This window comes from Balaenoptera acutorostrata, chromosome 4 (genome assembly GCF_949987535.1).
Source record: "Balaenoptera acutorostrata chromosome 4, mBalAcu1.1, whole genome shotgun sequence".
Lineage (NCBI taxonomy): Eukaryota > Metazoa > Chordata > Mammalia > Artiodactyla > Balaenopteridae > Balaenoptera > Balaenoptera acutorostrata.
In genome coordinates this window covers 96,571,469-96,587,093 of record NC_080067.1, presented here as the reverse complement: position 1 = coordinate 96,587,093, position 15,625 = coordinate 96,571,469, and the positions used below count along the sequence as shown (strand labels likewise).

At 39.8% G+C, this 15,625-nt stretch overlaps 1 protein-coding gene across 8 annotated transcripts in view; it reads left to right on the top strand.

Moving 5' to 3' along the window:
• The window catches only part of BBX (BBX high mobility group box domain containing), a 284,858-nt gene extending 270,092 nt beyond the window's left edge, over positions 1–14,766 (top strand). For 7 of the 8 annotated variants that reach the window (XM_057545012.1, XM_007187142.3, XM_007187145.3 and 4 more), the window contains 3 exons: positions 2,295–2,492; positions 4,510–4,696; positions 8,898–14,766. In XM_057545012.1, coding sequence (XP_057400995.1) covers positions 2,295–2,492; positions 4,510–4,696; positions 8,898–8,985 — 473 coding nt within the window. In that variant the 3' untranslated portion in view covers positions 8,986–14,766. The remainder of the gene's footprint in view (positions 1–2,294; positions 2,493–4,509; positions 4,697–8,897) is intronic. The other variant, XM_007187146.3, reaches the window with a different exon arrangement.
• Positions 14,767–15,625: the final 859 nt, after the last annotated feature.

Here is a 15,625-nt window from a genome sequence, read left to right as displayed (position 1 = left end):
CTAGTCCAGCTTCCATCTTTACATGAAGAAACTGAGACCCCTGGTCCCACAGTTAGTAAATTAAAAAGTCAAGAGTAGAACCTAGGTCTCTCTCTGACTATGTTATTTCCATTATCCCTGGTCTTGTAGAAACCAGGTCATCTTTCCCAGCCCTCTTAGCCCTTTTCTGGTGTCCATGCCTTTTCTTTGACCTCCTTGGATTTTCTTTCCATAAGCAGTAATTTGAATGTAGTACGCCCTTCAGCTGTACCCTGATCTCCACAAGTTCTGGATTTTTCTGGGAAGAGGTTCATGCTTTTTCTGGAAGATTCATCTGTGATTCAGTGATCATACTGGAGAGATCACAAGTTTCCCCCTGTAATCAGAAGGGACAACTGATAGGCCTGGATAAGAAACTAGAATTTTGAAACTTGTGAATATCCAGTAGAGGTTGCTGTAAACTCAGACTTTGGCCTCCATGAAACTCCTTTGGAGTGTTTCTAACCAAATTATCTTTTCATTTTGCTGGTAGCTTTTATTGAAGTTTAAGTGTAAAAAAAATTTTTTTTAATGCATATGTACTACCACTAGCCTATGTTAACTATCAAAGTATAAATAACTAAGACTGTTTGACCTGGGTATAGACCTACAACTTGAAATGAGCCTTTTTCCTAATTTTTGATTACTTGCTTGAAAAAAGGTGTTTGGGAGCATTGCCAAATAGTTTTTGGGGTTTTTTTAAGTAACTATTATCTTAAGCCTGTCCACACACAGCCATCTATTACGGAATAATATGGTAAGGCCAAGTCACAAATCATGGTATGATTTCTGCTTTACATCCTTTCTCTTGATGTAATTGAAATTATTTCCCACTTGTTTTGGAATAGGAAGCCTGGAATCAAATGCTTGAGGGCAAAGATGTTACTAATTTATAGCCTCCATTCTCAAGGATGTACCTAAACCCATTAGGGAGCTATATTAAAATTTTTAAATGAAACCTGTGTGTTTATACCAATAAGTGCATGTTTTCCCACCCTGAATTGTTCTTGCTCTGTTCCTTTTATTTTAGCTTTTTTTGTCTTCCTACGTTACATATATTGTCTTATTTCCAATGTCTACCTTCGTATCCACCTTCTTATGAGCACCACCAGGTATCCTCCAGGTTAAGTTCGCACAGAGTTTGTCATGTCAAACAAACATGACAGTGTGATTTCCTGAACCACACTCCCCCTTTTCTTTGTCAAAAGCAATTTCTATGCCTGTCTTAAGAGATTGGATAGTTAAAAAATGGAAAGATGCCTCTTTCTCCTGCCCCAAAGCCCTTAGGTCACTGGAATAAAAACAGTCCCAATGAGGAAACTACTGCAAATATATACTCCTAAATGCTTGTTTTACTCACATCTGCATATTCTTGTCTTAATTTAAATTAAGGGGGGAGGGGGAGAGACGAACTCCTAAGGAAATGAGTAAGAAGAGACACAGCGTTCCCAACCCGTTTGAACTGGGAGCAAAGTCTTTGGTGGCAAGTGTGTTCCTTACTCTTGACACAGTGACTAATAGGGTACAAGTGTGTGCTATTAAATGATTTGCTGGTGTTACAGTTAAAATTAGAGTACCTAAAACTAACCTTTCGTGGTGTCCTGCTGACATGTGGTACTTTATTATCTCCCTAAAGCACATTCACCTGGTCCTAGAATTCAGCCGATGGGAGAGAGTTTCCATAGGTGCTGGCTTCGTCAGTGTTTGCCAGGTCCTTACTGAGTACTCAGTGTGCATAAAAGAAAGTTTCTTTTCTCATCAGTCCAACCTGGAGGTTGAAAGTAAGTGTCCCAATGATAACTGTAAATTTAAGAGGCACATACTTAATATCAGTATCCTCAGAAGAAGAGAAACTTCTTTTATCATCCTTTCCAGACTAGCTGGTCAAAAGGATCTCAGATAGGGACCCTGACCACCTGTAGAAATTGTGGTCTATTGGGACACAGTTTATTCAGATTTGCATACACTATCCACCCCACCAACCTGCAAGATCCAAACACTTAGAAAATGTTACTCCAATGGCCTCTTAGTTAAGTATTCTATTAAAAGATAGAGAGGGCATCCTATCCCTCTGTACTTAATTTATCAAAGCACATATTTAAAGAAATATTTGTTTAAAATTATAGTCAGTATTTCTTTTTTCCATCAATACTCTGAAAACTCTAAATGTAAGTTCTTGTTCAGATAGGTCAGACATTTAGAATTGTTTCCTTCCCAGAGCAACGTTGGTGCCTTGTGTTTTTGTGTGTAACGATATATGGTTTGTCCTATTTCAGCCATATTTTCAGAAGACAAAAACACCACAGAGCCTGCTTATAAGGTTAAAAATGCCCCATCCATTCCCAACACTCCAGAGCCAACAACAACGCAAGAACCCTTGGTGGGCAGTCAAAAGAGAAAAGCAAGGAAAACCAAGATCACACACCTTGTCAGGACAGCAGATGGCCGGGTATCACCAGCAGGAGGTACTTTGGGTAAGACAAGGAAGCTTTAGACAGAGATGACCAGAGCAAGCAGGTGGCCATCAGGGCCACAGTGGCCAGAAAATGACTATAATCTAACTCTGGGTCCTCACTGAAAAATGGGTCTGTTCTGTCAGTCTGTCACAGTAACATTTTCTCTCTCTGGATCTCCCTGAGAACTGGTTTCCTACAGCGTTCTAAACATACATGTTTTAGTCCATGTTTTAAAATCATAGCTCTTTTCCCAAGAGCATATCCGGAATTCCTAGGAAGGAAAGGTAGCTTTTAGGACTGTCAGCTACCTTCTCTTTCTCAGCATGCGCAGAAACAGTCTTAAGTAAATTCCCAAAGATCCGAGACTTTTAAAAATACTGGATGAGTCTTTGTCCCTGGCTCACTTTTTAAGTCATTACAAGCCAGATCATCAGGTGTTTAAACCAATGAATTAAGAAAGCTGAGAAAGAAAGCATCCAGCATTTCCTATACAGCTGATTCAGACCACTAAGGGAGCCTGAGAATGCTTCTGGATTTCTTGATTCTCTGGGCTAATCCTTAACCAAATATTAACTTACAGTGAATTTCTCCATTTCAGTCTTGGCCTGTGGTCTGTTTACTGTTCCTGGTGGCCTCTGTGGAATAGCCTGAGGGGCCCGGCTTAAGCGAGTGGCACTGAGCTTCCCCCCTCGTATCTAGGGGGTGGTACACCAACTAAGCGTTAGTGGGCTTAGCTGCTGCCTTTCTGCCTTTCAGTGCCTCTAGCACCTCATTCTATCAGCCCTGAAGGAGGTGTTCCCCCCCCTTACCCTAACCCAGTTTCCAGAAAAAGGTCACAGGTCCATAATGACTTCTATAAATAGCAAAAAAAAAAAATGTTTAAATGAATGCTTTTTGAGAATATTTATAAATAACTGATTTAGGTTAATCTAGTTGGTAGACTTATTGTATGCTGAGATAGAAGTCATTTAGTGAATTTTGTGCACTTGTGTTTTGCATATGCATATGTAGATTGTTAAACCTTAAAGTATATTAAAGACCCCCAATTTTACTGTCATATACGAAGTGAAACTCAAAGAGGTGGAATTTTGTTTCATAACACATCGAACCACTAAGTAGGATGAGGACTAGAATGTAGTTTTCATGATATTTAGTCCAGAGGGCTCCTCTCTCCTTCCCTTTCCACTCTGGATTCTGCTCTGTGATTTTCACGTTGTATAAATTGTTCTAGCCTCATTTTTGCTTGTAGGAAGAGTGAAAGATTTTAGAAAATATTCCCTTTTATGTAGAAAAGCATATAGCACTTCATGTTCTAATATATGACATTTACAGCCTTTATCAATTACTTCCTGTAGTTAAAATGTTTTATTATAAAAACCATGGTAAAGATTACTCCTCTTCCTCTCTAATGGCTGTATAAAGTGTACTTATTTCCAACAAATGCATTGGCATAGCATTTCAGCCACCTCTTCATAAATACCAGAGGGCCCTTTGCTTCCTTTCAGTAGGCCTTCAGAACAAAAATAACAGTTTAGGATCTCACTGGAACTGATTAATCTCATTGGGATTAGTTTAGGCCATCCTAAGTGTTGGTAACACAGCATACTGAATGCCCAAGGTGCATAGGAGGGCATGTTGTGGCTTCATCAGGAATGTCTGGTCAGTTGAGTTTTTAAGGACCATTTTACAGCATCCACTGGCCCCTCTGCAGAAGTCCCTTGGGTTTTATTTTGGCCACGGTCCATCTTTCCCTTTTTCTCTAAGACTGACCTATGCTTTGTTCTTGGATAAAACACAGTGCCTCCACTCAGCTTCAGGGCATGGTGCTGCCCATGGTTGCAGTTGAACTTAATAAAAGAGTTTTATTCCCATGGAAGAAGAGATTCTGTAAAAGCCTTAATATTCGGTGGATGACAGAAGTGAACAGTAAAGCATATTAGCTCATTTCACATTGTCTGACACTGAGTTTTCTCTGTGTCCCTTCTCTGGAGAGGACAGAGCGATCCTCTCGTGATGAATTTCCCTTTCGTTACAGATGACAAACCAAAGGAACAACTGCCGAGGAGTCTTGCTAAGGTGACCGAGACAGGCTGCAATGACGAATGCTCACACAACCGGGAGGCCACGGAGACGCGGAGCAGCACCCCGGAGATGCCAGCCGTGTCTGCGTTCTTCAGCCTCGCTGCGCTGGCCGAAGTGGCCGCCATGGAAAATGTGCATAGGTTAGCAGTGGGAAACCTCGCTGCCCTGGGTTCTGAGGATCCTGTTCAACTTCACCCCCTTTCACGGAACACGGGTGGAGACAGTGATATGGAAACCCAAATCATTCTTTCTGATGTGATTTGTGATATTTTTCACAATGATTGGGGTTCGGGAGACTTTTGTTTGCGAGGTGTTAACAAAAGTATATATACTATTTAGCAGTGTGGGAAAATATAAGGGAGTATCGCCCACCAAGTATTTTACTTTGAACATAGTATTATTCTGTGGTTAAGCTTCATTTCTGAAAAAGCCTGAGAGAGCAGAGAAGCAATATTGTCTAATCATTAGAGCTTTAGAGTCAGGTCTCAGACCTGAGTTTGAGTCCTACCTCTGTCACCTGAAAACTGTAAGGCCTTGAGCAAATCATTCACTTCTCTATCCTCTGTTTCTTCTTTTATACTATGGCTGTAAGTGGTTCTCATTTCTTAGAGATGTTATATAGAATAAATCTAGTGTCCCAGTACTGGCACATGGTAACAGCCCCATTGAGGATGGCGTTGGTGGTACTAGCGGAAGAAAACAGTGTGGTTCAGGAAAAAGAGCATCTCAGCATCTGACTCATGGAAGGCAGAAGGCCTGGATTTTTCTTCAGCTCTCTGTGTTTGTTAAAGAGTCATTTATTTCTCTGGGCCTCAGTTTTCTCATCTTCTGTTTAGCATAACGATATCCCCAAAGAATCACAAAGTTGTAAGGATCAGATGAGACCAGATATGAAAGCCTTTTGAACTCAGTGAAGCCCCCCAGAAAGTATATTAAGTTCTAAGTATATAATTGGGTGTTCTGCTACTTAATGGATCCTTTGGGAAGATAAAAAAGCCTTTTGTAAATTCAGGTATTTCTTGTTTTCATTCAAAGTGGATTACCCACAGATGAGTTCTTTCTTAGGTTTTCGGTCTTCAGTCCAACAGAGCTTGAAATCTACCCCAACGTGTCTACCCATCTGTCAGGCTCCATTCTCCTTCACATCCAGGTTTAGGAGACCCCAGTGGAAGCTTTGTTTGCCTCTTGCTGTTTACCTGTCATATTACAGTTCTAGTGCTTCCTCACAAATAGCCTCTAGATGTTTCCAAGAAGTCAAATTCCTTTTCATGTGTACACTGCAAGTGCCTAATAGCAAGTGAACGGTGACAGACATTGTTAAAATCTGCTCAGGTCTCTGAGGGAGATAATGCACAGACACTTCTCCACTCATGGAGTTTTACAGTCGAGCACAGAGGACAAACTCATAACGCATGCAAAAAGAATTAAAAATATGCCTGAGTGTTATTAAGTGCCCCCATAAATTGTGGGAATAAGAGGTTATGTAAGAATTCAGAGGGGGGTCATAATCCAGGGCTCAGGAAGGGCTACCACACAGTCACCTTTGCTGCTGCCAGCGTCCCCTTCTGAGCATGACTCGTGACACCTCTGCTCTATTAACCAGCCGCCCCCGCCCCAGTGACTTCCAGCTGCAGCAGCAGAAAGCGGCAGCAAGCCTTTCCAATGTCACCACCACCTTCCTCTCTGTGCTGCGGTCACGTGGAATCGCTTACTCCCGTCCAGATAAGCCCGCTTCTTGCCTTTGTGCGTCCTTCTCTCAGGTGAACAGCCTGTCTATCTTTTGTCCTCTTCTCTCAGTCTTCCTCCTGAAGTCCTGCACGCTCTCTGTGCACACCTCTCTTAGACCAGCTGCCACACTGGGTTGTCGTTATTTGTTGATGCATCTGTCTCCTTCCAGTACGCTTTGAAAGCAAAGCACTGGTTTTATTCTTCATGTACACAGCTTCCTTAGGTCCGGTTACACAATGGATGAATGAACAAATGAATGGGTGAATGAATAAATGAGGTGTTCTTGAGAATGACTGCCTAAGTTAGCTAGCAGGCATAGAAAAAATGGTGTGAGTAAAGGTTCTTTTTTTTTTTTTACACCTCCCATTAGCAAGAAAAAATATTGCCTATTAGAATTTTACTATCAACCTAACAAATGGTTAGTGTTCTTACTATCTAGACAGACAGCCTTGGAGAATCTTAGTTGTAACTTCAGCGGTTAACCTGTTAAAGCAGAGCTCCCAGCCGTCCCTCCACCTGCAGGCTTAATGTAATTGTACCCGGGTTGCCCATCAATTAATTATTGCTTAGGAATCACCTAGTTCATAATTTAGAGGGTGGTCGACAGAGTTAGGGGTAAACGTATATTACCTGCATTCTTGCCACAAGAAATCTTAATATTGGGTTCAGAAACCCAACATAGAAAAGCAGTTTTACAGAATGCAGGAAGTAGGAAATTGGAATTCACCTTTGTTGAGAGCCTGTTTATTTACTAGGAGTTTTATAAGGATGGAAGCTCATTACATTTATTCTTAAAATCAGCTCTGCCAGGTGCGTCTTTTTAGTTCCATTTTAATGATGGTACAGGCGGTTAATTAACTTGCTAAGAGCACACAGCTAAACTTGAGTCAAGATCTGAATCCAAGTCTTTGAACTTCATTGTCTTTGCCTTTGCTGTAGCGTGCCACTTAAGCAAGCATCTGTCATGTCATAGAGACTCATGGGGAATCTCACCTGACCTTCCCCTGGGAGCTGGAACCATCACTTCGTGGCAGCCCCGTCATGCTCCTACCTCCTTTTCTTTTTCCATTGAGTAAGCTGGGCTTTCACCCCAATTTCTCTCTCTCCCTCTTGCTTGCTCTTTTTTTTTTTTGCATTGTACTTTTCATCTTTCACTTTTTTTTTCTTTGTATGTTTCCTTTTCCAATACTTGTTAAATTTTTTTTCGCTTTCGTAATATTGTTACATATTCAATCTTAAAAGTAAAAAACAGCATTTTAATTTCATCTTTCTTGAACAAAGAGTTGAACATATTGAAGAGTTGGTTCTTACAGCATCCCCACATAAATAAACAGATTAATCCAGAGGCTTGATTATAACACGTTTTGTTTTTCTGAATTCCTAATATCTTAAGCTAAGTGATCATTGGATTCTGAAATCGCCAAATGTAATCTATCTGTATTAATTTTCTTTTTTGTTCATCAAGAAAAAGAAAATGGGATATAGTTATGGAGAGATACAATTTGAATTTTAAAATAGCTCCTTTTATTTCACGTAATCTGAAGAAGGTATTGTATTGAAACGGTCAAACCAGTGCAAACACTGCTGCTCTATCCCATATTTTCAGCACAGTGCTGTGCACTGCAGACCATCGTAGGCCAGAGCAGTGAGTATGCATTGTTGAGGCTTGGGAAACCTATTAGGAAATGTCAAGGAGGTGCCCAATCCTATCTTTTTAGAACGAGAAGCTCTATAGAAAGTACCAAGAAATTTTCTTATAACCATGAAGTAAATCGTACTTTTCTTCCTACTCATTAAACAACAAGCTGAATGAAAAATAACTGTTTGATCTACATCTGTTTGATGTAGATCCAATCCAAATGATAAGAATTTCCATGAATTTTTTTAAGTCTTGTCTAGAGTTCTCTCTCCATATGTGTTGATTTTGGCCCAAGTTGATTGGATTTTCTCACACACTAAAATTCAGAGTCGATACTTGCCTTCTTCCCTATGCATTCTCCCTCCATATGCCTTTGAGACTTCTCTTTCATTAGGGGGGTTTCAGTGTTTTCTTTTCATTCATTTTTTAAGTCACAGTTTACCTCTGTCTGCAGAGGCCATCCCTTTTACTGGCCTTAAGTTTTGAAATCGGGCTTATTATTATATATCTCAAGAAATGAGCCTGAAGGTTATCGGTTAGTATAGGAGAGTCTTCTTCCCCTTGGGCAAGTCAAGGAAAGGAATGTGTCATTTTTTAATATAAGTAGATCCAGAGGAAAATTGTCATCCTAGAACCATAGCCCTTGACTGAAAGTTTTCCACTTCCTGGGAATTTCCCCAAATCTGTTGGTGCTTCAGGTTTTGTCTCTACATAATGGAGGTGGTTGTTTGGGGGCAGAGTATGTTGTTGAGTTGTAGGAGAGGAACTGAGATAAGAAATCCTTAAAAAAGAAAAATAGAGAAGCTTTAAGAATAAAAACAGTTTTAGTTAAACAGTGTAAGTAGTAAGTCAGTAGTAGCTACTAAACAAGATATATTGGAAAGCTTTTCTTGGTCATTTCATCATCCTCTCCTATTTCTGATAATGTACTCTCAATAAGTGATTTCTCTCTTTTTCTTCCTCTTATTTTACAGAGGTCAGAGATCAACTCCGCTCACCCATGATGGACAGCCAAAAGAAATGCCACAGGCTCCTGTACTTATCTCTTGCGCTGACCAGTGAAGCACCCTTTAATTGTAAAACATTGTGCTTTACCTACTACCCTAGCCTTGTCTTTACTGAGAGATGCTAGTGAGTCCATGTGGTGGAAAATATAGACTGCAAACAAGTGCTTGTTGCCCTACACGGCCCAGACTCACTTGAAGCAGAAGTTGGCACCCTGGGCCAGTTTGTTCTTTCAGCACCCAGAGTCTTTGAGGGTGATGTTATCTGTCTGATAATGAGCAGGAACGGGATGATCCTAGAGCTTTGCTTTCTATTGAAGGCTTTTGATGGTAACAGGTGGTAACTTGGTAAAAGGCTGCCTTTACTGTAGCTCATCCAGCATCTCTTTTACCAACCAGAGAGTGTGAAACTAGTTTCGTATATTACCTAGTTATTCTTTCAAAACAAAAAGAAAAAACAAAAAAAACGAAAACTGACACACTGCACTAGTTATTATTAGATATTCTTAGTCTTTTTTGTACATGGAGATTTATGTTCTAAGATGGTTTATATAATAGGTTATACCTACATTTATATTGTAGAATAATATTAAAAAGCCTGTTCCAGAGACTCCCAAGCAGCACGGGCAGGCAGATGTACCATTGTTAGCGGTGTATGCTCGGCCTCGTGGTCCATATATTCTGCACTTTTATATTTGCCACCAGAGTGGTAGTTTGCTGGCAAAAAGAGAAAGAGAGAGAAGAAGAAACATTACAGTTCTTACAAGCAGAATTTTTTTCTTAGCCTTGAGTGACCAAGAAGAATTTGCTTGGGGCAAATTGTGGCGAATATTTTCCCAGACAGGGGAAGAGTCCAGCAGATTACAGATTACTGATGTTTTTCATGCCTTGAGGATTCTTTTATTTTTACACAGGGGTCTGAGTGACCAATGGATCGTTCATACAGACAAAAAAAGAAAAATATTATTCAGAAGTGACCTTAGTATTACTTCACTATTCAGAACACATTGAAGACACACTCACTTCGTGTGGACTTTGAGCTACAGACCTTTTACATCCATCCCAGACAGACTGGACGGGTAGCAATTGCTATGCACAGCCTAATTGGCACTGCAGGTTTTTAGAGCCATTTTGAGTTTTTGTGGTTACGGAGGTATTGAGTAAATGATGAGGGAGGTGTGCCTGACCAGAGTGGGACTTGCAGTTATAGATCCACCTGCAAGTTTCCTGTTTCCTTTTCATGTTTTGTTGCTTTTGAACATAAAACCAACCATACATATGCCAGTGCAAGTGGATAAACTGGCTTAGAACATTCAACATATTGACTCCACCACCTGATGTTCACAGTATCTTGTTTCTTAGCAACAGATGCAAAGTGATAAATCAAAATTAGTCGGCGGCTACAGATTTTACAGGGTATTTGTTCCATAGCACAAAGTATTTCCCCACTCTTGCATCACAGCACAAACTACCAAATTTTAATTATTGGATTCCAGCAATAATTTTTACTGGTTTTCAAACTGGCGGAATTTTGATAGTGTTAGTTCAAGTTTGAAGCTTTTGAATTAGATCTCTAAATGGTGACAGTTTACAAGGTTTTATCTAGCTTTCTTATTTATATTTGACTGAATTGTAATGATGATTTTTTTTCTAATCGTAATTTGACCTAATAGCCATACAAAAAATGACTCTATTAGTACTGACTAGGTTTAGCTTTTCACGGTTGTAGATATTACTTCAGTTTCGGTGCTGGAAAATATGTACAACATACTAACAGAATTGAAAAAGAATAGAGAGATTTGGGCCTTTTTTTCAAAGCAGGTAGAGAGGGCATCAGGGCATTGGAATGGTGTCCTCAAAAATGCATATTCCTTGTGGGCATGGAGGAAGAAGGAATTAGTAAGCAAGGTTAATCAGAGGCAGAAGCTTAGCCCCATTCACATAGAAATAAATCAGGTGAGCAACCCCAGATTTTAGCATGAGATTTTTACTATGATGCCGTTGTATTAATATTTTCTAAATTTCGAAACACAAAGTTAATGTTTGAAAATTGCTGGGTCCCAGTGTTGGTGGCTGTTGGAGTTTCTGGACCACTTGCTAGCAGTGATTTAAAAATTATAATTAGCTGAAATCCCAAAAAAAAAAAAATCAACAACAAAAATTGTTTGGTGCAGAACATGCACCTTGACAATGGTACTAACTTGTTATTCTCTAGAACATGTTAGAATAGATCTATTTTTGCCAGAGCCCTCTCCTCCAGTCCTCTGATTACATTTCACTAGAGTTCCTTAAGAGAGTGCTGTATATTCATGGGACCTTTTTTAAAAAGAAGCAAAACAGAAGATTACTTTTTTCTATGTGATTAATATATCTTACTTGATCTGCTTTTCCTAAACCTCAGTGGCTTTTCCCTTAGGCAGGGGTCGGGGTGGAGGGCAACCTACTGGATATGACTGTTTTCAGATACTTTAGAAAAAAAACAAAAACAAAAAAAAACACCTTTTTGTAGAAATGCTTAATTTTTAAGCGGTTAGGCACTGAGAGTAGCAGAAATCCTGCAAAGCTTTATAGTCTTTTAGACACTCGCCTTGTCATTTCTCTGAGTAAAGTCTTGATTTCAAAAATAGTGCTTTTCTTATGCCCTGAATCCACTGGAGAGGGGTGTTGGTATTTTCAGGTAACAACATTTGTTAGCACAAATATTGCAGACCAACATGTAGTACCCTCCTCCCCCATTTATCATTTTCATTTCACTCCTCCCATTCTTTTTTATTTTGGAAAATCATATTGCTATGGTGTGTACCTTAATCCGCCAGCAAACACCATCTACACTAACATTTGTCCCACAAGCATCCTCAAGAGAAAAAGTTGTTGCACCTTATGTATATCTCAAGCAAACCAAAATATGATGCTCTCTGCTTTTGTTTTATTCTAAATTGTTGTATCATATCTTTCTGAAACCATTCTGAATCTAGTTGAAATTATCAATATTTATGCTTTTAACCTTAATTTCTGGATTCAAACCTGTATATAAATCTTTTGAAAAAAATTGTCCTAGCCCTTCTCTGTGTTGCTGGAAGTGGATGATTTAGTCTCAGATGGAGACATAGTACTGTTCCAGTTTTCTTTAGCCTTTTATTTATTTAGTTATTCTGGGTATTTTCCTATGTAATTCTGAAGTGTGTAGAGTATATTATAGTTACTGAAGCTGCAGCTCTAAGAAGCTGAGTGAAAGAGAGAAAATACTGTTAAGACACCCTTCTTAAGTGTTTATTTGTTTGGATAACTGTAATGAGGCCAGGAAAAGGAAAAAGGTCCCACAGCCACTTTGAAGACACAGGTTCTTATCCCCAAACTAGGTTAGTTCCCAGATTTTAGATCAAAATGGTGAATTCTTTAAAGCCCTCTTTTTTAAAGGATATATCATTACCGTTGTAATTCTGACAGTCTTTCCCCCCACCCCCCCGAAAATATATTTATTTAATTCCGTCAGATGAGCTTTCTACCAGTGCCCCCTCAAAGCCATGCTGAACTCATTCCCACGTTATCACTGTTATTATAGTTCCTGCCATTAAAACTGCTGCAGAGAAAGAAAGTGATGGAACACTATGAACAAAAAGGAGCATCTGAACTGGTCCGGTTATTTAGAATCCAACTTGTGTAATCCCCGTCACTCTCTTATCAAGTCAGATGTCACTCTGCCTGAGTCATAGAAAATTTTGTTTGCACTCTGTAGTCCTTGGCTTATCCTCTGGAAATGTTTGCACCTATGTAAAATCTCAAGCAAATTATAAATCGATACAGCACTAGGAGTAAGCTGAAAACTGAATGACATGTTTTGTTTATACAGTTCCGGGGGAGGGATGGGGAATATCAAGTAACTCTGTTCCAAGTTTGGCATTTGGCATTAATGTGAAGCAGTGGGACCATGCTGCCTGCTAAACTACTGTATGAATCCTAAGTGTTCTGGAGACCAGCGGCTGGAGGCTGGAGGCCAGCATCCATACAACCAAGGGGAAGCGTCGCCACTTCGTGGGGGAAGAGGAAGGAAGTCGTGCAAGGCCTGGAGTCATCACTCGTGAAGGGGAAGTCGGGGTGTACGTGACGCTGTGAGGAGGCTCACCTTTGATTGCACTGCTCCACCGAGCCCTCAGATAAGGCCAATCCTAATGGGCTACCTCGGCTTTAACGGTTAATTTCAGTAAGTCCTGTTTCAGAGGTTTGTCTTTTTTTGCTTCTACCTTCAGTGCCACTATTTTCCGCTGCAGTGTTTTGACTTCCCAAACCACCTTCTCCAGAGAGAACAATGTATTGCTGAAAATGGGCAGTAGAAAAAGCAAATGCTCTTATTACATTTGACCTATAAAGTATTCAGAGTGACTGCTAGGTGGGAATTAAAATTTAGCTTTCCCCACATAGGATCTTGTTTTGCACCTTATAAAGAGTGTACTAATTGTTAATTAGGTGTTGCTTTTATTTATACAAGCATTCCCAAAGAATTAGATTTGGATTTTGTGTTTGAGTTTGGGGATTTTTTTTTTTTCAGTTATCTTATTTAGATTGACTAACATCATACTTATAATAAAAAAAGAAACAGTTGTTCAGTTCATCTTACCAGATATGTCTGGTGAAGTATTCAGGGTTTGATGGACTGCTTAGCTTTTATATAGTTTGGAAGTGATAGCGAAGTTTATTATACCCCGTATTAAATGACCTTGTCCTTTTCACTGGGGACATTATCTTACGTTTTAGAAAAAGAAGCAGCAAAAGAGTGAACAACAAGACAAGTACATTTGATTCCCCTCATACGCCTCCATCTGTTTGTGCTACGCTTTCCTTAAAAATATAAATATACATTTTCTTCACACATACAAAAAAGTTTCCTCTCCTGGCCAAATTTTATTTCTGGTGGTATGATTTATACTAATAATTGAAAAGAGGAAACCTTGTACTTAGAAGTTCGGTGGCCACTGCTTTCTTGTTGCAGTCAGTGGTCAAAATTGATCCTGCCCTTAAATTGATCTTTATGCACAGAATTAGTTATTGTGAACATTACTACTCTTTCCAAAGATTTTCTAATTACTTGGGCCAGAACTGGTTACCGAGGAGCAAGGACCTAATTCCATGCCTCCACACCCCCCCACTGCACCGCACCACACATCTTACCTCACAAGCTCTAACCTAAATCACAGAGGCACGCGTTTCGTGGACTAACCATGACCTCCCCTTGCGGCCCCAGGGGGGTGCTCACGTCCCCTGACACCTCACTTTAGTGCCTCAGCTCGCAGCGGCAGAACTGCGGTGGGGGAGGTTTGTGATCTGGAGCTCAGCACGTGCTCGGCAACATGTTTCTCATTTCCTTAGCACTAATGTCTTGCTCTCAGGAATCTGTCAAAAAGGAATAAAAATTACCTGAGAGTCCACATACCAGATTATGAACTTTTCCCATAGGTTTGAATTGCTTACTTACCTGTCATAAATTAACCACAGCTTCATTTGACCACCAGGTCTTAAGTCTGTTGACAGTTTTCAGCATGACCGAATCGCTCATTTTTTTTGCTTTCAGAAATTGGCTTGGTTCTCTTTAGAGTTGGTGTAAACATGCCATGTAATAAATGATTTCCACTTAATGGTACAACAGAATTATTGCTTTCTTAGATGTATGTGTAGTAAAAGTCAATATACACATTTATATAATTTCTTTCTTCAAAATCTTATACTTAATTTGATATTTCTAAAAATTGCACATGTAAGTCATGTGTATAACATGCTAAAGTACTTTAACTGTGATCTTAAAACTGAATAAAAAATATTTAATAAAAATTTGAAATATTTTAAAGATATTATTCAATTTTTTTTTTTTTGGTTCACACTACTGGCCATAGTGTATGTGCCTTCAATATACCATATTTGCTAAAAACAGTAGGGAAAATACTTTAATACAAATAAGACCTTTCAACTATTCTAGAATACCAAATGATGGTCTCCCCTAAACTTTACCTGAGATTCACCATTGTATGAGCAGCGCTGGTTGCTTTTGCCTAACGTGTGGAGCAGAAATCAGAAGAAGGAAAACATGCTTCAGTCTGCTGCACAGGAGGAGAGGCTCCTTGGGAAAGTGTGACCTGCCTGAGCATACCATCTTTCCCCGAACTATAATAAAAGGATGGAAATAGTATCGTTAAGACTGTAGTATAGGGCTTCCCTTGTGGCGCAGTGGTTAAGAATCTGCCTGCCAATGCAGGGGACACGGGTTCGAGCCCTGGTCTGGGAAGATCCCACATGTCGCGGAGCAACTGGGCCCGTGAGCCACAATTACTGAGCCTGCGCATCTGGAGCCTGTGCTCCGCAACAAGAGAGGCCGCGATAGTGAGAGGCCTGCGCACCGCGATGAAGAGTGGCCCCCGCTTGCCACAGCTAGAGAAAGCCCTCACACAGAAACGAAGACCCAACACAGCCATAAATAAATAAAAATTAAAAAAAAAAAAAAAAAAAAAAAGACTGTAGTATAAACTCAGGCCTCAAGCTTGGTGAATATGATGTTCCTGAACCTTAGAACCTTGGATATGCTTTTTTTTTTTTTTAATCCTTTGGATTGGCACACAATTGTGCGCATGCACACACAGTGTATAAATACATATATAGTATAATTATGTCACAGCTGTTGCATTCAGACAGACTTGGCTCCAAATTGTGGC